Source organism: Poeciliopsis prolifica, unplaced genomic scaffold, assembly GCF_027474105.1.
Source record: "Poeciliopsis prolifica strain line A6 unplaced genomic scaffold, Auburn_PproV2 SCAFFOLD034, whole genome shotgun sequence".
Lineage (NCBI taxonomy): Eukaryota > Metazoa > Chordata > Actinopteri > Cyprinodontiformes > Poeciliidae > Poeciliopsis > Poeciliopsis prolifica.
Genome location: NW_026562409.1, coordinates 2,552,243 through 2,577,096, shown reverse-complemented (window position 1 = coordinate 2,577,096; position 24,854 = coordinate 2,552,243). Strand labels below are relative to the sequence as shown.

The 24,854-nt window shown below is 39.6% G+C and overlaps 3 protein-coding genes across 5 annotated transcripts; 1 reads left to right on the top strand and 2 right to left on the bottom strand.

Moving 5' to 3' along the window:
* The first annotated feature begins 419 nt into the window (after nucleotides 1-419).
* Nucleotides 420-4,240, top strand: LOC129373805 (phospholipid transfer protein-like). Its single transcript, XM_055051890.1, has 15 exons — nucleotides 420-431; nucleotides 584-686; nucleotides 787-874; nucleotides 1,057-1,185; nucleotides 1,364-1,519; nucleotides 1,593-1,644; nucleotides 1,781-1,942; nucleotides 2,280-2,447; nucleotides 2,563-2,613; nucleotides 2,725-2,886; nucleotides 2,966-3,033; nucleotides 3,111-3,150; nucleotides 3,235-3,286; nucleotides 3,372-3,448; nucleotides 4,082-4,240. The coding sequence occupies exons 1-15, from the start codon at nucleotides 420-422 to the stop codon at nucleotides 4,166-4,168; spliced, it is 1,407 nt and encodes a 468-aa protein (XP_054907865.1). The 3' UTR covers nucleotides 4,169-4,240.
* Nucleotides 3,798-7,071, bottom strand: rdm1 (RAD52 motif containing 1). 2 transcript variants are annotated; one of them, XM_055051715.1, is made up of 7 exons: nucleotides 6,738-7,071; nucleotides 6,113-6,292; nucleotides 5,907-6,035; nucleotides 5,664-5,826; nucleotides 5,084-5,182; nucleotides 4,937-5,013; nucleotides 3,798-4,423 (listed from the first exon to the last, which is right to left on the bottom strand). In XM_055051715.1, exons 1-7 carry the CDS (start codon nucleotides 6,834-6,836, stop codon nucleotides 4,349-4,351), a joined length of 822 nt encoding a protein of 273 aa, XP_054907690.1. In that variant the 5' UTR covers nucleotides 6,837-7,071; the 3' UTR covers nucleotides 3,798-4,348. The 2 variants fall into 2 exon arrangements, with proteins under 2 accessions (XP_054907690.1, XP_054907691.1); XM_055051716.1 differs by having other exon boundaries at nucleotides 6,665-6,741.
* A 10,985-nt stretch (nucleotides 7,072-18,056) lies between these two features.
* On the bottom strand, nucleotides 18,057-24,685 carry syngr1a (synaptogyrin 1a). Of its 2 annotated transcripts, none has more exons than XM_055051770.1 (4): nucleotides 24,346-24,685; nucleotides 22,380-22,617; nucleotides 22,155-22,300; nucleotides 18,057-18,693 (listed from the first exon to the last, which is right to left on the bottom strand). In XM_055051770.1, the coding sequence occupies exons 1-4, from the start codon at nucleotides 24,445-24,447 to the stop codon at nucleotides 18,571-18,573; spliced, it is 609 nt and encodes a 202-aa protein (XP_054907745.1). In that variant the 5' UTR covers nucleotides 24,448-24,685; the 3' UTR covers nucleotides 18,057-18,570. The 2 variants fall into 2 exon arrangements, with proteins under 2 accessions (XP_054907745.1, XP_054907746.1); XM_055051771.1 differs by lacking the exon at nucleotides 18,057-18,693 and adding an exon at nucleotides 20,763-21,323 and having other exon boundaries at nucleotides 24,346-24,684.
* Between the last annotated feature and the right edge of the window lie 169 nt (nucleotides 24,686-24,854).

Here is a 24,854-nt window from a genome sequence, read left to right as displayed (position 1 = left end):
ATAAGCTTAGCAGATTATGTCACCTGTAACGAGACGTTTTTCCATATTTTTAGTGAATTAATCTGGCAATGAAACCAAAGAATGCCAAATAATTATTGACTGAAAACAAGCTCCTATATCTTGCTGAAAAGTTACTTGTAAGTTGGTTTCAAGTGTACTAAGATATTTACTTGGTGAGAGTTTGTGTTTTTGCAGTGATGTGGGAATTGTGGGAAAACCTGCAGCGTGATGGAGCATCATGGTTGGAGAAACATTTGACCCAATCAGGGGAAGTAGAGAATCAATCGTCATGTCTGCTCACGGTGATGAAATGCTGAATCAGGAGTAGAAAACTACAGCAGTGGGTTTGTGGAGGATCAGATCAGCGGCTGCAGTCGTCCGCTTCAGATCCGATTGATTCCAGAAGCTTCAGATTGGTCATGAACCAGACGGTTTGGTTCCAGAACAACAGGAACTCTTGAATTCACCATCAACCAGAGTCAAACCGGTAACAATGTTGACCAGAGTCCTAAAATGCTTCCAGATGCAAAGAAGAAGATGCTGATTCTCTAAAAATAATTTCTCTTCTTCTGACATTCCCAAGTCCTTCTTTTCCTTCTTCCTCTTCCTCAGCTTCACGTTTTCCTCCTTTGGGCTCGATCCCGCCGCCCTTAAAGTCCGGATCACCAGCCATGCCCTGAACATCTGTACGGTTCCTGTTGACCTGGAGCTGGAACATAAGAACGGAGCTGTAATTTCTGGCTGTTGAGCTCCTGTGATGTCATGAAGCTGTTTGTATTTCCACAGTGAGAGACGAAGCTCTGGCCATGTTTCAGGAGCAAGTGGAAGGAAAAGTGTTTGAAGGTTTCCAGTCTAATACGTGTGGAATCACCAAGTAAGAGACGATCTTTACTGGACGCCCACTGACACAAAATCTGATTGCATACATTAATCATTTGTAAAGTTGTACTTGTGAACTGGCTCCGAGATAACGTCTAGGTTTGGTAGATAAATATTATTTTGCATAATCAATAATCAAATATCAAATGAAAGTTTCTTTTCTTCTCTTCTGTTCAGTGTGAGGTTAACTGGGATCAACGTCAATCAAGCTCATCTTTCGTTCGTGGAGAACTATGGCTTCCAGTTCATGATTCAGAACTTCGGCTTTACCTTGAACTTTGACGCCACCTTTAATCTTTGCTTCTTGTAAGTACTCAATCCTGTTTCAGTGGAACGTCAGACTCGGTGTCCAAACCGGTGGGAAATTCAGTAACATCAGTAAATCAGCAGATCTAATGATTACTTTAGAAAGGAAGAGCTTTAAAACTTCAGAGTTTGTATTTCTGATCATCATGACTTAAATAGTCCATTTCTGGTTCTGCAGTCAATTAAGGATGTCTCCAGAATTCATCCTTAGAGGCGTAGCCGCCAACATGGAGGTTGGTCTGGTCAGAAACCGTAACGGAGGGCTGGCAGCTGACATGAGGGCCTGCCAGGCTTCAGCCGACCAAATTGGATTTGTTGGAACAACGCGATTCGAGTAACTGAGATCCAGACTATCTGAAGCAGATTCTGGGTCTGTGAAGGTTCTGAAAACTGTGTTTTGTTTCCAGGAATCTTGAGGCGAGAGCTCGAAGACTTGCGGCCTCCTTCATCTCCACTGGGGTTTAATTTCCTTCTTCCTCTTCTGTCTGAACCTGAATGTTGATGAATAGTCACCAGATATCAGACTTTAATTATCTTTGCAGTAGCCAGTGCTAACCAGCAGTATGAAGCCTAACAGGACTCTCTCTGATTACAGTTCTGCCCCGTTTTCAAGAGAATTGCTCCGTTTTTTGTGAACATACTGCTGAACAGGATTCCAATGGTTGCACCGCTACCCCTCGACCTGGGCATCAACTTTGACTACACCCTAACCAGAGACATCCAAGTGACAGCTACAAGCCTGGACGTGGCTTTTAAAGTGAGGAAAGATTTGCTTTGTTGCTTTTTAGATTTGGGTCAAGATTTTAAACTTACAACCTGCTTGAAATGCAAAGACTTGCAAATTTTGTCTCATATTAAGATTCAGTCAGGCGTGTGTAATTAAGGAATGAACGATATGAACACAGATTACCTGGTAATGAGTCTTAATATAGGGGAAGACTTTTTTCGTCTCGTGTTTTTGTCTTGTCCAGTTCCTCTGCACATTCTCGTCAGTCAGGAAGCTTCACTTTTACCTTCACTGTTGCTCGCTGATGCATGCTGACATGCTATTCCTGTTAGAGTCATGATTACAGATTCAGTGTTAAATCCACCAGGGCCAGGCGTACAGGGAGCAACAGCCCCCTCCTGTGGTGAAAAAAGTTGTGGAGCCGGTTTTCACAGAGGACACCATGATGGCTTATATAGGCCTCTCTGAATTTTTCTTCAACTCTGCAGCCAATTGCCTCTACGAAGCAGGATCCCTATCAAAAAACTTTGACACGGTAGGTAAAGACGTTGTTATGCTGACGTGTCCAATCCTCAGTAAAGAAAACTAAAACTCATTGATTATGTAGTTTCCTTATTCGAGGTTTCAGAATCCTCTTTCTTTTACTGCAGATTGACTCAAAGGTCATGAAGTTCGCTTTAAGAGTCAAGCAGTTCTTCACAGTAAGTGGAATAAGATTTATACAAATAAATACTCCAGTGATGTTCTGAAACAGGGGGATTGTTGCTGCGCTTCTGAAGTCAAAACTGAATGATGACACATTATTTCCACAGCAACCGCGGAACCTGGACGAACCTCTGAAAGCTGAGGTGGGGCTCACCGAAGCGCCAACCATCAGCATCACCCAGTGTGACGGTTTCGTCTTCAACATGAGACTCAGAGTTAAGGTCATGGCCCCTGAAACCCAAACGCCCGACGTCTTCTCCGTGTCCGCGGTAACGCACACAGACCCACAGAGGAGATTCAGGCGGACCAACGGCGTTTTCTTCTCATCCATCTCCATTTCTGCTGCAGGTTTGCCCCGTCAGCATGATGGTTACTATTGATGGGAATCGTCTCACTTTGCCTTCAAAAGACATCAAGTATGGAAGCATGAAAACTCTTCAGATCTTTCAGATCAAGTTTCTAATTCCTTTTAAAACTGTTTTTTTTTTTTCAGCTGTCGAATTGAAACCAAAAATAAAGTTAGAAAAGTTCTGGTAAGAACATTTACCAGACCTCTGTGCCAACACCTCTGTGCAGTAATTGCTGAGTAATGATTTTTTTGTGTTGCTGCTGAGCAGGTAGTTTTTCTGAACAACAAGGTGAACAAGGAAGCCACAAAGTTCCTGTCAGGTGAGATGATGCAGAGGAAAAGAACTGACTGACAGTCGCTGTCTAATGACAGAAGGTGACATGAACATGAACTGAGTTTCTGCAGGTTGGTTTGGTGAAGGAGTTGAGATTCCATTTCCTCCAGAAATTAACTTCATCCAGGGAAACATCCAGTATGAAGATGTGAGTCTTTCTGGGAGGCAACTCGCCTCAATCTGTGATATGTGGATTAATGGCATCAAAAACAGAAAGAGTTCAGATTTACTGATATTTTTCTGTAAAAATATTCAACAATTCTGAGTCAGAACAACTAATTTATGATCAAACATCATTTGATCAGTTGCTTATCGGATTATTTTACTCAAAACATGGACAAATATTCTGCCATTGGAATAAACGTTCATCAATATTCAACACAAACAGTTTTTAACTCAACAGACCATCTTCCACATAAAAAACTCCTTTCAATTAGTTGGTCAATCCTGGATTACATCATGAACTGATAACTGATCCAATAAAACAAAGTTTGTTGTTTCTGAAATCTTTATTTTAACAACAGAAACATTTTAATTTTCAGTTTTCCTAAAATTAAAAACATGTGGTCTTTTTGCACAGGATTTATTGTAACATCAGTTGATGAGTGAAACTCCAAAACTGACCGCATGTTGCACACTGATCTGAAACTATAAATGTTTCTGTGAATGTCCAACCTTTACTCATCATCCCACCAGTTCCTGCCTGTTATTAATGGTTAACCAGATTCCATTCATCTACCATCATTCTAACCACTTCCTGCCTGTTGCTTCCTGTACGCAGGGCTACGTGGTGGTGGGGGGAGACCTGCGCTCCACTCCAGCTGGGAGGCAGAAAGTGGCAGAAATGGTGAGGGGTCCTGGGAGATAAACGGCTCAGACCAGAACCTTCCTGTGCAGAACCAGAGCCTTGTTCAGCAATAAAACCATTCAGCATCCCAGAGTCTGTTTTCTGTCTGATACGCCTGAGCAGAACCAGCCAATCAGGAAGGCAGGAGGCTGGTCAGCCTGCAGCCGACCTCAGATCAGTCCGATCTGTAATCCTGAGAGTCTAAGACACGGTCAGATCCCAGTCTTCATCATCAGCCTCCTCATCATCAGCCTCTGTCAGGGAAAACTCATTCACCTGAAACACACACAGTCAGTATGCAGAGGAGAAACACACACCTGAAAAAAACACACTGAAAAAATACCCCAACACATTTACCAAAATATTTCTGTCTAGTTTCAAACATCTTGGTACATTTAAAAACAAACAAACACACAATTAACTTTTTAGCAAGATATAAGAGCTTGTTTTAAGTCAATTATTCTTTAATCTAATTCATTTGCACAGCTGCACAGGCAGATTATTCCTTAAAACTGATATCAGAGTACCATTTCCATTGGCTGAATTGTTCAATTATACATAAACATTGTTCACTTTATACAAGTGAAATAATCTGCCAGTGGAACTAGAGGTTTTCATCAATATTAAGTAAATATTTACTTAAAACAAGCTCCTATATCTTGCTAAGAAGTTAGTTATTTGTGTTCAGATCATATAATATCTTTGAACACTGTAAATAAGACCAAATTAAATAACTAGTTTGGTACGGTTGGGTGATTTTGCAGTGCAGGGGAGGACAGGTGAGCTTACCTCCAGGACGTCTTCAGTCTCATCAGCTTCGAACTGATCTGAGGTCTGTTTCAGCTCCACCATCACCTTATCACTCCCTGCAGCAGCAGATCTGGGATCAGCTCACACACACCTCTGTAGTTTCACTGTAACATGAGCTCAGTTTACCCAGAAGTATGAGCAGCACGGAGGAGAAGGCCTGGACCAGGGCCTTCTCTCTGACCGACCGCTGCAGCTTGCAGCGTCTCTGCAGGAGGACGTCTGGACCTGGACACAGAGAGACGACGGGGACAGCAGCCACTGACTCAATGTTCTGCTCAGACGTCAGATCCAGGGGAGGCTCCAGCCTGGTTGGGGCCCTGAGCCAACATGATCCACCATGACATCATTTAGATTACCATTTACCATATTTATTTTAATATTCTATTTGAAAAAAAATATAAACAAACATCAAAACACAGATTTCACTCCACAGCTGTCAATAATTTTTTTAATATAAAATTGCAATTAAATACAAACTTATTTGCACAAATTTCATAAAAAGTCCTACCCTTTCAGAAATAATTACTTTTGTGATGAGATGCCAACAAGGAATGCTAACCCACCTCATTTGTTTTTGCTACCTCTCTTACATCTGTCTAGCTGTACGGTTAGAAGGATGTTGGAGGTGGGGATGTGGATGAACTTCCTCTATCTCAGCTCCTTTGATCTGCATTCAGGCAGGTAATCCAACATGCCGTTTTCTCACCTGTACAGCTGAAGGTCTCCTCCACCACTGCGGCTCCTCTGGTTGTCACGCTGTAACGCGGGAAGCTAAGCTTCATCATACAACCGAACCTTAGCCTCTGTCTGGCTCCGCCCATATTCTCCTCTTCTTCCTCACCATCTTCTTCATTGGTGAGCTCCTTCAGCTGTTGAGGACACACAGACCGGAAGTGACCTTGCTTGCTCTTACTCACCTGGACCAGCAGGTGAGGTGTGCGTTTCTCACTGTGATGATGTCAGAGGTCCAGCCATTGAAGCCCAGGTAGTAATTGGCCAGTTCTAGGCAGCGGGCGTGGCTCAGAGGAGAGTTCCTGCCAGACAGGAAGTGGGGAGTCTGCTTGGAACTCAGCTTCACCTGTAGGAGCAAACACAGGTGAGACAATCAGAAGTAACAAACAAGTAACAGCATAATCCAGAGACGGAAGGGGTCACCTTGAGGGCTGAGTTGTGAAGCAAAGGGCGTCCATCTGTGAGTCTCTGGGCGTTGGCAGCTTGAGCAGCAGAGTAGAACTTGATGATGGCGTAGAAACCAGGTGGGTGGAGCGGAGTGTTGGGACACACCTTCAACAGGTAAAGCGGTCCAAAAGAGGAGAAGACATGATGGAGCTGCTCCTGAAATGACAAACAGCAGATCAGGAAGCTGCTTCAGTGTAGACGTCTGTGACATAAACACTGAGAAAATGGAAAATATTTGATTAAACAGAATCATGACAAAACTGAACAAATAAAATACGTGGAAGACATTTGAAAGTAACAAAAAAAAATGTAAACCAAAAATATGTCATCTTGTTTTCATATTTATGAAGAAAATATTCAAAATAAAAATCAACTGAAATATTTGAATAAAATGAAATGGAAACTATAGCTTAGAAAAAAAAAATTGTTCATAGAAAAAAAACTGAGAAAATAATAATGAATAAATAAATTAAACCATTTAGAAGTTAACTTTACTTTGACCTAAAAACATCTGATTTCTCAACATACCAGCTGTTCCCTCATTCTGAGTTCTGTTGTAACTTCATCCCGATTCTGATCTTAGCTCTGAGTTCGGACTTACATAAACCCGATCCTGGGTCAGAACCGGAGGGATGTCCCAAACGAACACCGTTTTGTTGTTGTCCGTAGGAACCTTGAACTCCAGGATGTCCACCTCCATCCCGGGAAAAACTCCACCAAACTCCGTTTAAACCCAAACCGTTTTTGATTCGTTTCCGTTTCAACTGAAACCTGGATTCTCCAAACCACCATTCGAAGCAGGGTTCTGTTTGAGAGTAACTACCAAACACTTCGGCATTAGGTTCAACTGCTCACACATTCACATAGAAGAAAAATAAAAGAAAGTTAAACATCTTCTGCCCGAGTATTTTCTTCCCGGTTTGGTTCAAAATGGCGGGTTTCTGAGTTGAATCCGGTGGGCGGGGTCTTGTCGTCACAGATAACCAATCAGACTAAGCAGTGCGGCATAAATAAGTTCATGGCACGTACACAATTTATATTATTATTATTATTATTATTATTATTATTATTTATTATTATTATAGTAAAAGCAAATAATCGCATTTACACCAAAAGTCATGTGTAGACAAAATAATTACTTCATGGTAAAAGCCCTGTAAATTTATTGGCTGGCTGGCAGGCACACTTAATCAAGTTAATTGCTGGGTCTGTAATTAATTAAATGCAAATTGAAAACTATACATCTACAAAATCAGCAACGTTTTCCATTCAAAACCTCATTTTGCTTAAAATTATTGAATAAATAGACAAATGAGCTCATCAATAAAGATATTTATTATTTGTAATCTGTTATTTGCAAACTGCTATTCAAACCATTCAGCTGCAGAATCACGATGCTGACAGCTGCTGACCTCAGATTTATCCAGAAACATTCTGCATCATCTGATCCAAACTTCACCTCAGTCTTCCTGTTGCAGCTGAAGTGGAAACTAGCCTTGAGGAGGACTTTCCTCGTCACATTTCTCTACAACTGCAACTTCCTGCCTTCTCTCTGTTCTGTCTAAATGTGCGTCGGGACTACTTCCTGTTGTTTGTTGGCTCGTCTTCTCTGTAAACCTAAACTGAAGCACTTGAGGGTTGAACCGCAGTTTTACTCTGATTCATAGACATGCAGAGTGAAAACCTACATGTTTGTGGACTAACTATCTGTGGACAGCCGTGTCCGCAGAGCCTGAGAGGAAACATTTACGCAGAGATGATTTAGTTCAACGTTTCCAGCCTGTTTCTGCGTTTCGCTGATGCGAACTCACCAAACGCGTCAGCAAAACAGAAACAAGCAGCATGACTGCAGCATGTAGTGGGAAATGGTTTTAAAAAATCATATTGCTCATTTAATACCCCCATCCTCATGTTTCGGGATGACATGTCTAAATGTCAAGAGTTTTAAAAAATCACATCAGCAATAAATGTCTGCAGAAATCACTTTTTTATTTTGTAGGACACAAAATCAAACTTCATATCTAAGAAAGAAAGAAATGTTTTTACAACTCATTAATCATGTTCTGAAAGTTTCTTGAATAAATGTTCAATCGTTTCAAAATTTCCATTTTTTTCCAGACTTTCTCAAATATTTAAATTAAAAATGCATTATTTTAACTGTTCATCCATAAAGTTCCCCTGTTTTTCAATCAATCAAGTTTAAATTTGTACAGCATTTCAGCAGCGACACTGTTCAAGGTGCTTTTCATAACAAAAACACAAAATTACAAAGTTATAAGGAAAACATCATACAATCAACAATTGAACAAACATTACATTTTGATGAGTGACATCACCAAAATCATACACATGAAATATATTGGTCAATATTTCATTTACTATGGTTATAAAGCAACTCTTAACAGGTGGGTTTTAGTCTTGATTTTCATATTTTATTCCAATTAATCAGTACTTAGGAGTAACCTGGATGTGCAGATCGATTTGATGACTCTGGTTCATAAGTTATTAAAGACAGAAAAATGAGTTTCTGTGTTCCTTTCTGTTTTAAAACTCAACACCAGCCCTATTTATTCTTTATAATGTGTTTCTTAATTATGTTTAATAGCTTCAAATATGACTTGGGAACAAGTGGAAACTGTGAGTTTTATGCTTACTCATGGTTTCCAAACTGACAGTTCAAAAATTAGTAGTAGGGTCCATGAAGTTGAAATTCCAGAAAGGAAAATTAACATCAATTTAAGCGACAATCTGTTGTAGGCAGACATTAACTTCTGATGGTTTGATTCTCATAAAAAAATGTCTCACATCCAACATCCTTTAATAAACTGAGGTGTTTGGGTCAATAAAATGTATTCATGTTGCTAATATTAGCTGTAAATTTCACTGTTTTATTGACTTAACACTGTAAGACTTAAAACAGGTTCTACACACCTCCGAGATCCAGTAAAAGCTAATGTAACTTTTCAAATATGAATTTCTAAGCAGATGATACTGTGACTTATTCAAAAGAGCATTCTTTGAATCCAGCTGGTAAAATGTTGGATATCTGCAATAAAAACAATCGCAATGCAAGAAAGTATGGTCTGAGGAATGTTTTTGATGAGGAAATAACTTCATAACATGATATAAAACATAAGAAGTTGATTTTATACAATAAGTTCCTTTTAGAAAGAAGAGAAAAAAATCTATAAGATGGTTTTCCTCCTGTATCGTTTTAAACTCTTTAGATGACAGGATGCTTTTTTATTTCTTGTAGTTTTATTGCTTAATTGTAAATGATGTGTGATTCTAATTTAGTTCAATTTTAGGTTAGTTTTAACCACTGCTAAAGGGATTACTGATGAAAATGTGATTCTTTTAATTCATAAAAATGTCTGAAAAACCAGAAAAGGAGGTTGTTAACATGTGTTGCTTTTATTTTATGGTATTTACATTATTTTTCCTTTGAAAAATAATGGTTTATTGTAAAACATTTGTTTAAAGAACATTTGTTGGTAGAAAGTTTATGTGAAAAGAGTTTGAAACTTGCAGCGAATGAAAGTAAGAATAAGTCCATGGTTTGTCAAAGGAACATCTGATTCAACATTATTAGGTGAAATTTTGTTTCTGCGTTTTACTAAGTCAGCAGCAGTGGGGAAGCCTCTCTACCTGCCTGTGGTTTGAGTGGGGGCCGGGTGTCTGTGGCTCTGAGGGAGAGAGGGGACATGAAAGGGAAATTTCCAAATTTCGACGAATTTTACTGCGAGTTTCATTTTCTGCCACTCCGGGCTGAAGCTTTATTTAAGCCACAAGATGACAGCGACGATCATCAGAACCATAAGAGCAAGCTGTCGGAGACGAAACCCGATCTTTCAGGACCAGAACCTTCAGAGCCCGTCCAATCTCCAGAAACAGTAAGTTATTTTCATGCATTTTAAAATGAACTTTTCATGTAAACAATATATACAATCCAGTTGAACAGGTTTCATGCACAATGGCTAATGGACTGAACTTATGCAGTCATTTCTACCACTCAAAGCGCTTTTCACTAGAGTCACATTGACTCATTTATACGCATTTATACACCAAAACAGGACAAAGCTGGAATCGAACCTACAACCTTTCAATTGCAAGACGATTACTCTGCCCTACAGCCAGAGTCGCCCACATACAATCACTCTTCACAGGGTGAGGAGGGAGCAACGTCATCCCCACTGACTGGTCAGTTAATTGCTTAGATGATAAACATCTTCTTGTTCAAAATAAGTGAGTTTCAAGAATCAGGTTTGCTAATGGAACAATTTTGCAGAACAAGAACATTGTAAGGCTTTGTACGTGCTCTGAGCTTGTGACATTTAGTAGAGGAATTTGTTAAACTTTAGGGTTTATTCCATCTCACTATAATCATCTAAACTAACTGTTCTTATCTGTTAAGCACCGGTGCCTTACTTTGGTACGTGTGGTGAAGCATTCGTCCACTCATCAGTCTGCTGTAGGGAGAGGTCAGCAGCAAACCTATGTGACTGGATCTGCAGAGACTTTGGCTTACATACAAACTGAACAAACACTAATGTGGTTAAATGAGTAAAAGAATTAAATAAAATTGATAAAAGAAACAATAACACAATTTTTACTTCACATAAACATCACATACAGTTTTATTTGGGGTTTTTCATAAAGTTATTGGCTAAGATAAAATAATTTAAAAAAGCAGAAACAAATGCTTGTTTCAAAGATGAGAATTTAAGAAACTTAACTTTAAAAATTAGGAAAGCGTAAATTAGTGCAATAAATTACTTTAATTCCCATCATTTCATCCAATGTTTAATACTTCTTCATTTATTTATGAACATTTTGTCCCAAGTGGTGACAGAATTTTTTAAACTGTGCACCTTTGAGCTACTTGATGCACCAAGAATTTAATGAATTTTAATTTTGTATAATTTATGTATTAATTCAAAGCAAAGCTAAAAGTAAATATAGACTTTATTGTAAGTTTTTGACATCTTTACAAGTGACGTTTTAAAATGATCGGTTGCTGGTAGAGTTTATATCAGCTCCATTTCCTTTTGAAATTCTCTTCACAATTTCTTTAAATCTTGGCGGCTTCATCGATCAGGTTGGATCCCGTCTTTTACCAATCTGCAGTTTTTAACGTTACAGTCAAAGAACCAAAACTTTAGTTTTAATAAAACTTATTTTTAGAAAATGGGGAGCTGTTTCAAACTTTTGCTTCATTTTATTGCAGGTCTGTTTGCTGGTTTGGGCCCAGTTCAAACAGAACTCATCTGCAGACCTTTACAGAGCGACCAGGTCCAGTTCAGTGAATTTCTAATTTCATAGATTCAGCTGATCTATGATCTTGAAATGCTAATTAGTAGAAACAGCTCAGCAGACTGCAGTGAAGTTTCACTATGATGTAACCGCTCTCGGAGAACAAACAAGCTCAGAAAAATACTGATGAAGTCCCAGTTTACCTCCCAGTTTACGGAATGGAAAGCGGATGATGAACTGGTGACCCGAGCGTGAGTGAATCGGTTTCCACTCTGCGGAGGAAGAACGTTCCTCCATCAGTCGAGGCTCACAGCAGGAACCTCTGATTTAGGTTTCATTTCATTGCGACTCGATCAGTTTGGGAATCAGTGATGATCTCAGTGACTCACTCGCACCTTCTCGCTTTCAGGCCTTCTTTATTAGTTTCCACTCGGGCCTCGCCAGCTGATGGCGGCGGCTCTGAAACCCACCGCGCGGTCATGACGAATGTTTCCAACTCGTCGCCGGTGCTTTCTGCCTGCCATTGCCGTGGAAATGCGATCATGGCAAGAGCCGCATTTTTACGCCCTACAGCTGCAGAGCGGCGTCGGCGTCGTGCCCTTCGTAGGTCGCATAGGTCAGGGTCTGTGATGTCACTTCCTGGAGAAGTCGCGATCCTCATGTTGTTGCAGATGTTATTGACTTTTTTTTTGTAAACAGAAAAACAATTCTCCTTTGCTTCTTTCAGGTATGACAAATTAAAACAAATTGGAAGGATCCTGAAATTCATTCAAGTCTGAACATTTTAATTTGAACATATTTTTAATTTTATTAAAAATATGTTCAATATATTATCATATATCGTTGCCTTCCTAAAATGATGGCATAATCATTTTTTGTTAAAATACTTTCTCAAAATTTCTGAATTTCTGAACCAACTTTTTATGTTGTCATTTATTTTTATTTTTTTTTTCCTAGATTACTTTTGCATTATACTATTATATTATTTGATGTACTTTCTATTATTGAAAAATCTGCTTTTAAAAGGTCCTCAGAATTGTAATACGTGTTAATTAATCAAACTGAAGTATTTACAGTTATTTTATGTTAAATATAGAGTGAAATAATAAAAAAAACACTTCCATATCAAATAAAAACAAACTATAATTAAAGTTTTCCTTGTCAACGAAAAACCTCGTCTAGACCCTGAGGCGATATCTGACTCACCTGCATGGTCCCGGTCCAGGTTTCTGGCGCTGCAGTTCTGACTCATTCGGGTCTGATTGGTCCTGACATCCTGACAATTAACTGCTTTTCTTTCTTCCAGGTTACCTGAACTCACCTGAGGCTCACACAGAATAGTACTCAGAGCTCACCGGGACCAGAAGCAGAACCATGTCGCCCACCTCAGTGCTCCTCTTCCTCCTGCAGCTCTGCTGCCTCCAGATGATGCTGGTCTCCATGCCAACCTGTAAGCTGCCAGGGAAAATGGTCAGGCGCACCCACGACCTGCTTGAAAACATGGTAAGTTCATAAGTGCCAACACAGGGTTCTGGTTCCGAGTTCAGATCAGCAGAACTTCATTTTAGATTAGAGGACAGCCTAAACATCTTCTCTCAACTCTATGAATTAAAAAAGGGGAATATCACTTTAAATTCTGCAGGGATGCTCTGATGAGCAGCACTACAAAAACGAAAAAGTATTTTTTTTATCTAGTTCCTAGTGCAAAAAATACTAGAAGTAATTTTTTAATCCAATAAAGGCCAAAAAAATTCTTAAAATTAATTTTAAAAGTACTAGTTCCATTGGCAGATTATTTCTCTTATAACAAAACTTTTATCCAATGTTTAATTGAAATAATCTGCAAGTGGAATGATTACTGTTCCATCAATATTACGGAATTATTAACTCCAATATCTTGCTGAAAAATTACTTGTAAGTTGGCTTTGTTTTATTTCAAGTGTTCAAAAATAGCTTGGTAAGGTTTTGTACTTTTGCAGTGAAGAAAGTGTTAAAACTTTTCCCCACTGAACCAGGATGAAAGAAACAGAACTTGTCTGTACATAAAAGCGTATTATTATTATTATTATTATTATTATTATTATTATTATTATTATTATTATTATTATTATTATTATTATCCTTTCTATCCTCCAGGGGCCGCGGCTACCGACTCACTGTCACCAGCTGAGCAGCAGCATCCACTTGTCAGACTCGGTCCTTTCTGGCGTCTCGAACCAACACAGCGCGGTACAGCTATGACCTCACACAGCCGTCCAGCCAATCACAGAGCTGGGTATTTTTTATCGCTAACCGTGATTGGTTCTCTGCAGTGCCGTTGGTCGTCGCTGGTGGTGTACGAGTGTCTGAGAGAGGCGAATCTTCTGTTCACCGAGTATGATGTACCGGAAGGGGAGGGCGGACTCTCATGGTCCCAGCAGAAACTAGAAGATTACCAGAACCTGCAGTACCGTCTGGTGGAGGAACATCAGTGTGTGAGTACCACTCAGCGCAGACTGGACCCAAGGAAACCAGATCTGGGGTTCAGTTTCACTCATAAGCAATGGGGTTTTCTCTCCTCAGCTCAACACCACGGAGGCTTCGGCGGTTTTGTCGCCATTTTTCCGAAACGTCACGGCTGTTGTTGAGAAGCAGGTAAGCAAACATCCAGTTTCTAGAGTTCCTAAGAAACTCTAGAAACAGGCGATTCGGGTCAGGCGATTATTTAGAGAAAAGATAGAACTAAAGCAGCTGGTTCTGAAACTGATGGACGTGATTATTCTGGAGTTAGCATTAGCATTAGCATGAGCCCAATTGGCAATGGGGCAGATGCAGATTATACTCAAGAGACAGTAGCAATGCTTTAACATGTTTTTACTCAAGTAAAAATAAAAAGGAGCCATCCAAGAAATGACTCTAGATTTAAAAAGTATTTGGTAAAAAGTCAAATCCAATTCTCAACCAGTTAATATCTGAAATTTACATCCTCAGACTGACCAAAATGTAAAGTTAAGAGGAAATGTTTCTATTTTAAGGATGAAAATGAAAATTATTTATATAAGTAACAAAATAAATATAAAAAAATCAAACAAAAGAAAATGTTTCCAAATCATTTTTCTTTGAATAAAAAAACTTTGGAAACTTTTAAGTGTCTGGTGAACTTTTGGTTAAAACATGTTTGTTTTTTAATTTTACTGAAGTAAGAGTAGAGATACTTCAAAATAAGCCTGCTAAAGTAAAAGGTACAGAGTAATAAAATACTCCAAAAATGTCACTCAGGTAAATGTAATTGATTAAATGTAGCTGGTTAGTATCCAGCTCTGGGCAGATGGTACTGAAACTGATAGTTCTGGAGCAGGATTCTGGTTAGTTTGGGTTATTTTTCTGGAACTGTGAATCTAAAAGGTTTCTGCGTGTCCTGCAGGACGGTTCTGCTTGCGGTTGGGAGATTCTGAGGAGCGATCTGCTCCAGGTTCTGAAGTTGGCGCTGCACAAACACCACGGCTGCTTCAACTGGACCAGAGCCCACTAGAGACCTGCAGTCCAACCTTCCTCACTCACTTCTGTTTACATATTTTTCCAAGTATTTTATGTCACATTATTTATTTAAGTTAATTAATTAATTTATTTATTTATTGTTTGCAAAAAGGAAATTATTTTTACATCATTGTGCCAAAAAAGTATTTTCTACGTTTTATAATTGTTCAGTTGTTTAATAAAGCATCAAAAAAGAAAAAAAGTTTCTGTTTTACTGTAAAAACCAAACAGTTAAAAAAAATCAGGTCTGACATGGCTTTTAAACTGCAGATTAATTAATAATGTGATACATTTCTGATTAGAGCTGCACTATGTGCACTGTAAAACTAAAACCATATCTCATATGATAAAATACCAGCAACTCTGACTGCCAGACTTTTACCATAATTATACGGTACCAGTACCATACATGCACAGTAAAAAACTATCATAAATAGTAAAATTTTATACAGCTTTTTTTAATATAGTGTAACTTTGAAAAGAAAATATTTTTTTTACATATTTTATTGAAACCATCGCCATTTCATGACAGTTTAGTCTGAGACATGATCTGAAAATATCGATCGCTGCTTTCTCCCACCAATCAGAGCCAGGAGGCGGGTCTTAGCGCTGTCAATCACCCTCCATGTGGTGCAGATTCCAATCAGCAAACAGAAGGAGAAGTGAACAATGCTCTCGGTTTTTAGATTTGTAATCTCCTTGTGGTTTTAGTAATGGCAGCAGAAGAAGTAAACAAACCTGTTCAGTCCCGTTGGCCACGCCTCCAGAAGTTGAATTACCATTAACAACTTCCTTGTTTGGATCAGTAAATAAGCTCATACGCTCTGGAGGGGAGCTGTGAGGGAACCTTCTGATAGTTGGCCGAGCACTAAGCCTTGAGGAACCACACATGTGATGTTTGGTCAGAGTTTTGATTTTCAGATGATTTTCAGTCCCTATCTGCCTGAGGATTGAGTTTAACTCAACAGCAGAAATTCCCACCAACGTTTCCAACCTATTAGTCAGAATGTTCTGACCAACGGCGCTCAGAACCAGCAGAACCGCCTCTGTTTAAACCATCTGACCTGTTGAGGTAATGTGGTTCACTGGGAAACACTGAGGTTTATTAACGTCATAGCCACCTCACTGAAGCGCAGGTGTATTTTCATTAAAGATCACAGTGCAGCAATGTGGTCGACCACGGACCAACCAGAACCCAGATAAAATGAGTTTCTGACTGTCGTTGTCCCAGATTAAATTTGTTGGGCACTATGAAAATTGTGCCACACCTTTAAAAGAGGAGAAATCACATAAGGATTAATCTTTTCCATATATATAAACAAACCCTAATCCAGGTTTCACTAATAATAACAATAATAATAATGTGTCCACCGTGCATTTATCATTGATGTGTTAATGTAGGCAGGTTTGGAAAGTCATCAGAGATGTTTCATCTTTCCGATTCAGATTCAATCTTTCTAGGATTTCCATCCAGTTGTGATGCAAAATAACAGAAAAATAAAATGTGAATTAGGCGTATTTACATCCACTGGTTTGAAACAAATCAATCAGGCCACGAAAAGTGTAACTTCACCAGATGTTGACATTATGGAAAACTGAAAAACAAAAAACATGTGAGATGTAGAAGCATTTCTGAGTTTCATGCCTCTTGTAAGGCATAAACCCACCAGTGGACGAGAGCGTGCCCCCCAGAAAAATTACAATCAAAATCAAATCTTGAATCGATATGAGATACAGAAAAATGAAATGTTACCCCCATTTCATGTGTGTAATAATGTCTTCTATTTTTTTTTTGCATTAGTAAAACAACCAGAATGTAAACAGTCTGGGTCGGCAGCGACTCACTCACATTACTCCTGTTTTTGGGGAAAACTTTCCCGCTGAATCATCAACTTCAGCCCAGAGGTGAATCATGCAGCTGATAGACGTCCTCACCTTCTGCAGGTATGTTTATCAAAGAAGTAACTTGAACTCAGATGGAGGGTTCATAACTGATGCTGACCTGCAGTAGCTCCCTCTGCTCCCCGCTAGCTCTTATTTAAAGGTTTGAGTGCAAATGAGTACAATGAGGTGCAAACCTCAGCTGGCATTATATGAATGATACATGAAGCAATAAACCTTGGCTTGGGTTGCTGAATCTCCTTCTGACCAACACCAACGCTACATCGACATCAGATCTGATGATAATTTTTTTGTTCAAACAAATAATGAAAAGCAACTGGAATCAGACCCCAACGCTGCTTCCTGCAGTTGAGTTACATCAAAGTTTACATTTAATTCCCATGTCTTTATTTATTTCAAACAGAAACGAAAAAAAACCCTGAAAAAAAATGATGAGAAAAAATGTCATAATAACTGATGTGCAATTTTACACAATTTTATTTCTTGCCTTTTTTATACACTTTAACATAAAACTGTTAAAATCTTCCCACATTAAATGATGCTTTCAATTTACATCTTCATCATTTAATGTACAATTATTTACATATTATGATCAATAATAGCATTTTTGTTATTTGAGACATCCATCCTATGCAACATAATATCCAAAAAGCTCCTTTTTCTTTCCTTTTTCTTTTTACAGATTTTAAGCTGGTTCATATTTGTACTTTGTTTGAACTCATCATTTCATCTATTCCATAAATCTTCCCCACAATATGATATACAAAAACTCTTTTTTTGGTTGTTCTTGTATAATGATTTTTAAATTAGAATTTCCTTCTTTTTTCAAATAATAACGCCTCTTTATGACACCAAACAATTTTTGGAAAATTGTGTGGATGTTGATGTTTTCTTACTTTGAATATAAATTGCACAATTTAGAATTTCTAACATATTGGATTTGTCTGTTCATTACAATATGCCTCTTGAAAGCAGTCTGTTTTCTTATGTTTGTTTTGTATATGTTGCCCCATCTTCCACACAATAACCCAAATACAGTACATCGAGAGTATTATATAAAAGCTTTCTCAGTTTTGGAGCCTGGAGGCTTTAACTAGGTGAATCTAAAGTCTGACTCTGAGTCACAGAATAATAAATCCATAAATAGGTGCAGATCCAGAATTCCTCTTAATCCTGCATGTCGCAGCACGTTCAGGGAAACGATGAGTAAACAATAAATCAGTTTTACTGCACCGACCGCACACTGAGCTCTTGAAAAGCTGAAACACACAGCTCATAAATTAATAGCAGTTTATTATAACAGAATTCAGCACCATAAATACAAAGAAGTCACTGACCAGCAGGAGGCGCTGTGCCTCACAGCAATTCAGTTGCACAAAGAAAATGCTCCAAACATTTCAACACATTATTCTTTCAAGGTTCTTCAAAGCAAAACAAAACCATAAATTTCTAAAAGAAAACTAACATTTTCCACCTAAGAGGTCAGTAATGTCCACTGTTTATTGATCTCACACGGCCACATGTGGTGTAAAATACCTGCAGATTTCCACTTTTATAAGAACAAACTGAAAGACCAGAACTTTTACTGTTCTGGGTTTTGATTGGCTGTGGAGACAGAAGCCACACCTTTAAGCTGAGTGGCATCATCAAACTAAACAGTTTATGTCCCATTCCTAATCGCACCAGGACTACATTTCCTGACTTTCACATTAATTCCCTCCAAAATTTAAGCCCCGCCTCTACATCGGGATGTGGGCGGGGCTTTACTCGTATGTGGGCGGAGCCTCCACCGGCTCCTGTAGCTCTGGATCAACATAGTCCTGGTTGAAGATGACGGTATCTGCTCCCTGTTTGAACCGGAGGACGGCCAGCAGAGACTGGAGCGCCTGCAGGCACACAGAACGACACAGGGTCAAGTATGAACAACGCCGAGGAAACACGGGAAGAAAACAGACAAATTGTTAAAAGGTCTGAAAATATTAATAGCATGACCGTAAGTAGTAATGAACATTTGAGAAACAACACAAGACACAGCATGTTTTACTGTCACATGCTAACAGTTAGACATGTTAGCATGTGACAATAAAACATCAACATGTTGTATAGCAAGAGCATAACAAGACAGAGTCAGTACATAGATGATGTTCACATGCTAGAACATAAGAAAATGATTGAACATTAAACAGGAGCAACATTATGACCAAAACATCATAGCATGGACATGTAGTATGCTAACATGTCTGAGCATGCAGGAGGTGAAGAATGTTAACATGTTAGGAAAAACATTTAAAAGGCATAATTATGCAGGACATTAAAGGGGCAGTAAAATGGCACAGATGCCTGTACAGCAGTCAGGTAACCATGTTGTATATATCAAATATGTCTGAAAAGAAATTTGGCTGTGTAATTTAACTTCTTAAAATTGGGCCTCTGCCTTTTTAAAAAGTCCTCTTCTTTCTGAAACTCATTTTCTGTTATGTCTTCAACAGAGTTTTACCACCTTTGCTCTGAGAAGTTGCACAGTCCTACCAGGTGTTTGCTAATTGCTCCTGGCTAGTCTGAAGGAGCTGATTGGGAGTAGGCTGCTCTGTGAGATGGAAGCTCTTGGAAACTGCAGCCCTGAGGAGGAGATGCGCCTTGAAGGCGGGGCTAGGTCCAGCCAGGCATTTTGCACAACTGGATGGTTGCCATGGAGATTAAATAATTTATGAAACATACATTGCAGAATCAAGGCAAAACTCCAGATATATTGTTGATGAGGGAAAAGCATTATAACATCATGTAAAGCTAAAAAAAAGTCACATTTACATAATGCAGCCCTTTTCATGTCTCATAAAGAATTCATGAAGACGTGAAACACATCAGAAAAACATGAAGCAAATTAATATAATTAAAAGCAACACAGACTCTGTTAGCATGTCACAGACAACATGTTACAGGTGTGGCTTACTCTCACAGCTGATCAGAACATGGCAGCACTTCCTGTTGGCCCCAGGAAACCAGAGTGAAACCAGAAGCAGGGTTTATAATTTAGGTCATGTGGTTCATGAAACATCTTCATACCAGCAACAAATACGACACAAGTGTTTTAACACTGTTAATGCAATAACAACAACAGTAGTAAATGTGATTAAAAAATACAAATTTAAAAAATGAGAGGAACCGCTGCCATAGAGGTAAAGAGTTTAGAGTGAAAATATTAAAGGATGATTTGAAATAAGAGGAAGGTTTTAATAAGGAAGACCAACCACTAAAAAGTAGAGGAGAAAATTAGGGCTGGGCTATTAATGTGTTAATTCTCATCAATTAATTACATAGGTTTTAACTCGTTAATGTTTTTACCTCAATTCATCACATTTTTCTTTTTTACATACCATAGTCCACAGACCGAAACCTTTGTGTCATGTTTCTAGTTCGCCGGTAAATCGACATCCACGAACAGAAATGGAAGATAAAACCGTTTCTCTTGGCCCACTGTGGCTTCATTTTTGCTTCAAAAAGCGACCTGAAGAGTTGTTGGAAAATACTATTGTTGTGTTCAAGTTGTGCTAAAAGGTGTTAGTCTATCAATGAAGCTATTCAAGCATCTTAATGCTAAACATGCAACAGCAGCACAGACATGTCTAAAGAATCTCCATAAATGATCAGGAGTTCCTGAAACACTGGGAACCTGAACTTTGTTCTAATCTAGTAGTTGAAGATCCTGAATAACAGATAAATATCTTTATTGTTGAGCTCAAATGTCTATTTATTCAATCATTTATCTGAAATAATTGGTTTTGAATTGAAATTGTTGCTCATTTTGTCAAAATATTTATCTTTTGAATAAAATGCGATTAATTGTGATTAATTAATTAAAGGACCTCAAGAGGATGAGGCCCTGATGGCGCAGAGCAGCAGCAGCAGGAGGAAGAACAAACCAAGTTAAAATGATGGTGAGACAGTGACACCTAGCGGTGGTTGGAAAATAAAACTTTAAAATGATTAACAGGCGTCCCAGACAGCAGGAAAAAGCTTCGGCTGTTCAGCGGTTTAATCATTATTTCATGACAGCAACATTTTACAGATGGTGGAGGTCTGAACCTGCTTCCAACATTAGTTGCGATGGTGATAGAGACAGGTTGATGAAGCTGAGCTTACCTGTCTCTGTCACCATGAAGTTCCTGCTGCATAGTTCAAACCTTCTGGTCTAAACACCTATCAACATGCATTGTTTTACAGGCCAGCAGGGGGCGGCAGTCTGCAGGTAAAATCAGTATCCTGCTTTACATTCGGAGTCCATGCCTCATCACTCTGTTACCGCGGCAGCAGTAAGGCACTGGGTGGGACAGAAATTTAAATCAAAGTTCAGACTGGTCCATTCTGGAAATTAATGGGGGGGATGCTTGGTCCTGATTGGCTGAGGGAAAAACGATGAGGCTTTGTTTCAGGAGAGAGGAGGCGTGAAGAGTTTATTGTATTCTTCTTCGTACGAGACTCTCTTCAGACGCTCCAGTGACATTAACGTGACGCCTCCCTGCAGGCACATGGAAGAACGACAAGAAACAACACGGAACAGCAGGATACATGTAGCAACAAGAAACATGAAACAAGAAACCGCACGAAGGAACGTGAAAACAAAACATAGCAACATAAAACAACACGGAACCAAGAGATGACTCGGAACAACAGGAAATAATGCAGCACAACAAGAAACATGAAGCAACAATAAGCAAGTTGTAACAGCAAGAAACGGCATGGAAGAAGGTGAAAACAAAACATAGCAACATAAAACAACACAACACCAAGAAACGAAGCAGAACAACAAAAAACACAAAACAAGAAAAATGTGCAACAATGAGAAACACAACATAACAAGGAACACAAAGCAACAAGAAGCACAATAAAAGAAACAGAACATGGAACAACGTGAGAACAAAACATAGCAAGAAACACAAAACCAGAAACATGGCACATAAAAAAACGAGCCGATGACAGCAACACATGGAAGAGCAACACAGAATGGAGGAAAGTAACAACAACGACATCATGAAACATATCGACAGGACATCATCAGAAACATCGGACAAAAGACCAGATTAAAGGCAACATGATAACAAACAGAAGAAAACAAGGAAAAAGGAAAAGAATCAGTTCAAATCTAAATGATCAATTCATGAAAGAAAACATGATTAAAGCTGAAGACTCAAAGGGTCTTGCAGATATGTTGATGTTGATCATCACCATTACTGGATGAACAGAACCTCAGTAATGGATCGTAGTAGTTAGCTGCGCCGGCATGGTGGTTCAGTAGTATTACCACTATCTGACCAGCAGGTGGCAGCAAACATACTGTTCTGCTACGTACCCAGGAGAAGATAGAGAAGAAGCAGAAGATGATGGTCGCCCTGGCGGCGTCGGCGCCTTCATTCAAAGGGTTGTCTTCAGGATTGGAAAACTGCCACTGGTTGGCCAGGAAGCAGAAACCCACAAACCAGATGAGAGACCAGAAAGCTGCGGAAAACAAGCGTGTTGCATTTATAAATGCACACAGAGACATTCGGGGTCTAAAACCGGCCAGGTGGAGTCTCACCTGACACCCCGATGTCCAGCATGACGGCCTTCTTCCTGTCCTTCACCCCACTTATCTGAGGGAAATAAACGTCCAGCGCCAGGAAACCGGCGCTGCAGAGGAAACCCAGAGTTCCCATGGCAATGGCGTAGTTACAGGCGTTCTGGTTGCGGTTGAAGATGCAGTATTCCTCCACCTCATCGGGTCGGTTGACGTAACCTTCATTGGCGACACATCCCAGGATCACAATGGAGAAAAGCTGCAGGCAGGGAGGAGGCAGTTAGCTCCGGTACCAGAACCAGAACTCCCAAATTTAAGAGGACGATGTACCTCCTTATGGTCTGCTGAGGAGGAATTGATTTGATTCAGGTGCAGAGGACAAAGGCTGGGGATAGAGATCCCTGGTTTACGATGTTCTGATGGCAGCGAGGCAAGAGAACCTTCTTCCTTAAAGTGCTTTATGCAACTTTTCTAAAACAAATAATCTGTGAAAAGATCTTCTCGAGCCAATATTGCCATCTGAAGAAATGCATCACTCCGGTCAGAAACAACCAATTAGAACAAGGGGGCGTGTCTTAGTGCTGCCAATCAATGCTGGTAAATGTACAAATGGCAGAGAAACAACTTAACATTCCAGGAAAACCATTTATCCAGAATAGTTTTCTGGAGTCTTCCTCCACCTCATATAAACCTCTGAATAAATGGAAATGGCTAGTTAGCTAGCAACTGCTAGCTAGCTAGCAGCTAGTTAGCTAGTTAGCTAGCATCTGCTAGCTAACTAGCTAATGCCAGACAATCAGACCAAAGCAACACAGAAGAAGAACATTAACGGCACACAGAAGCACATTGTTTACTGAAATAAAAGTGGATCTGCTGTGTATGGGTCCATATTAAAGTTTATTCAGCAGTGAGAGCTGACAGTAAGAAAAAGAAACACAACTAACAGCAACTGCCTTTAATGGAGCCTCGACTGCAGCTTCTGTAGAGAAGTCTGTTTGGATGAGAGTGGTGGGATTGTGATGCGATGCAATTCACTGACACATTTATAATTTCATACAAAGAAAGATTTGAATTGGGTAGCATTCGTCTGCTATGTGAATGTAGCCTAAGAGACTTTTTAATACAAATATAAAGTCATAATATTACAAGAATAAAGTCTTAACATTAGCAGAGCGAGCTTCTTCTTCTCCTGTTATTTTTCCAGACTCCTGCTGTGATCATGTGACCTCAGTCATGTCATCTCTAAATGTAGCGCTCAGAGTCACATGACTCCATCTTTTCAACAAAATCAGATCATTCTTCATCAATGATCTGATTGGGAGTTTCTAACCTGAATCCTCCTCAAAGAACCAACTTATGCAAATATTCCGACATCCGATCAAAGTTCTGGTGTTTATCAGAACCGGGCCGGTCCATCGAAACAGAGAGTCTGAGACAACAAGCTTTTGTTCTAAAAGTCTTGTGCTGAGCCTCAGGAATGTTAAAGCTGGTCTCATGACTGAGTCACACTGACGCTGCAGGAAACCGACCAGCTAACAGAACCACAAAATGGACCTGCAGTCTGCTCTGCAGAACCACAAAATGGACCTGCAGTCTGCTCTGCAGAACCACAACAATCATCCAATCCTGCTGGTTAAAATTAAAATTAGGTTCTCTATCTGAAAGAGATAAATAGTTGGTCTTAGAATCCATCCATCCATCCATCCATCCATCCATCCATCCATCCATCCATCCATCCATCCATCCATCCATCCATCCATCCAACCATCATGCATTGCAATTGCACAAAGATTCAGTTAAACATGTCTGATGTTCTGCAGTCCACTCTTGTTTATAGATGTTTAGAAACTCTTAGCTTTAGTTTGGAGGCAAACCAAACTAAAGGCAAACCGACCAATCAGAGCATGACCTCCCAAGTCTGACCAATGAAATCCCACCAGAACAAGCTGCCCAGTAAACTTGGGAACCAAACCATGGTGAGCCTCACCCAGCAGAGGATCCTGATGACGGTCTGAGGCTGCCTGATGAAGGTCAGGGAATCGAAGGCGCCGCCGGCCTTCCCCGCCCCGTATGCCTGGAACCCGTCCATTCACACCACCTGCTGACCCCAGACCAGCTCACAGCGGTTCAACCGTCCTCCTACAGTCTGTTTGAGAGACTGGTCCCAGTTCACTGCATCAGTTTGGACCAGTTTACCCAGTTGGTGAGGATTTATCTCCTAACTGGTGTTTGTGCTTCTTCCTCTTGTCTGCTGTTATAAACTGCTCAGTAATCTGCTCTAATCCTCCTCATCCTCCCTTCTGGGCTTTACTTCCCTCAGTTCTGTCTGACAGGCTGAGGACTCCAACCAGCTCCACCAATCACACAGGAACAGGCATCATGGGTTCAGGTTGTGGGTACAATCATCCAATCGGACTGAAGGAGGCGGTACTATTGAAAAAGATACATCAACGGTTGGGAAAATATTTTCTAATAGTAATAGAGATAAATCCCATC

Coding starts and splice junctions, on each gene's coding strand:
- syngr1a (XM_055051770.1), bottom strand. CDS start 24,447: ATGGACGGGTTCCAGGCATACGGGGCGGGGAAGGCCGGCGGCGCCTTC. Junction 22,618..24,345: donor TCATCAGGATCCTCTGCTGG/GTGAGGCTCACC, acceptor CCCTGCCTGCAG/CTTTTCTCCATTGTGATCCT. Junction 22,301..22,379: donor GCTGGACATCGGGGTGTCAG/GTGAGACTCCAC, acceptor TGTTTTCCGCAG/CTTTCTGGTCTCTCATCTGG.
- LOC129373805 (XM_055051890.1), top strand. Junction 2,448..2,562: donor TATCAAAAAACTTTGACACG/GTAGGTAAAGAC, acceptor CTTTTACTGCAG/ATTGACTCAAAGGTCATGAA. Junction 3,287..3,371: donor AGCCACAAAGTTCCTGTCAG/GTGAGATGATGC, acceptor GAGTTTCTGCAG/GTTGGTTTGGTGAAGGAGTT.
- rdm1 (XM_055051715.1), bottom strand. CDS start 6,836: ATGGAGGTGGACATCCTGGAGTTCAAGGTTCCTACGGACAACAACAAA. Junction 6,293..6,737: donor TGACCCAGGATCGGGTTTAT/GTAAGTCCGAAC, acceptor TTGTCATTTCAG/GAGCAGCTCCATCATGTCTT. Junction 5,827..5,906: donor GGACCTCTGACATCATCACA/GTGAGAAACGCA, acceptor TGTCCTCAACAG/CTGAAGGAGCTCACCAATGA.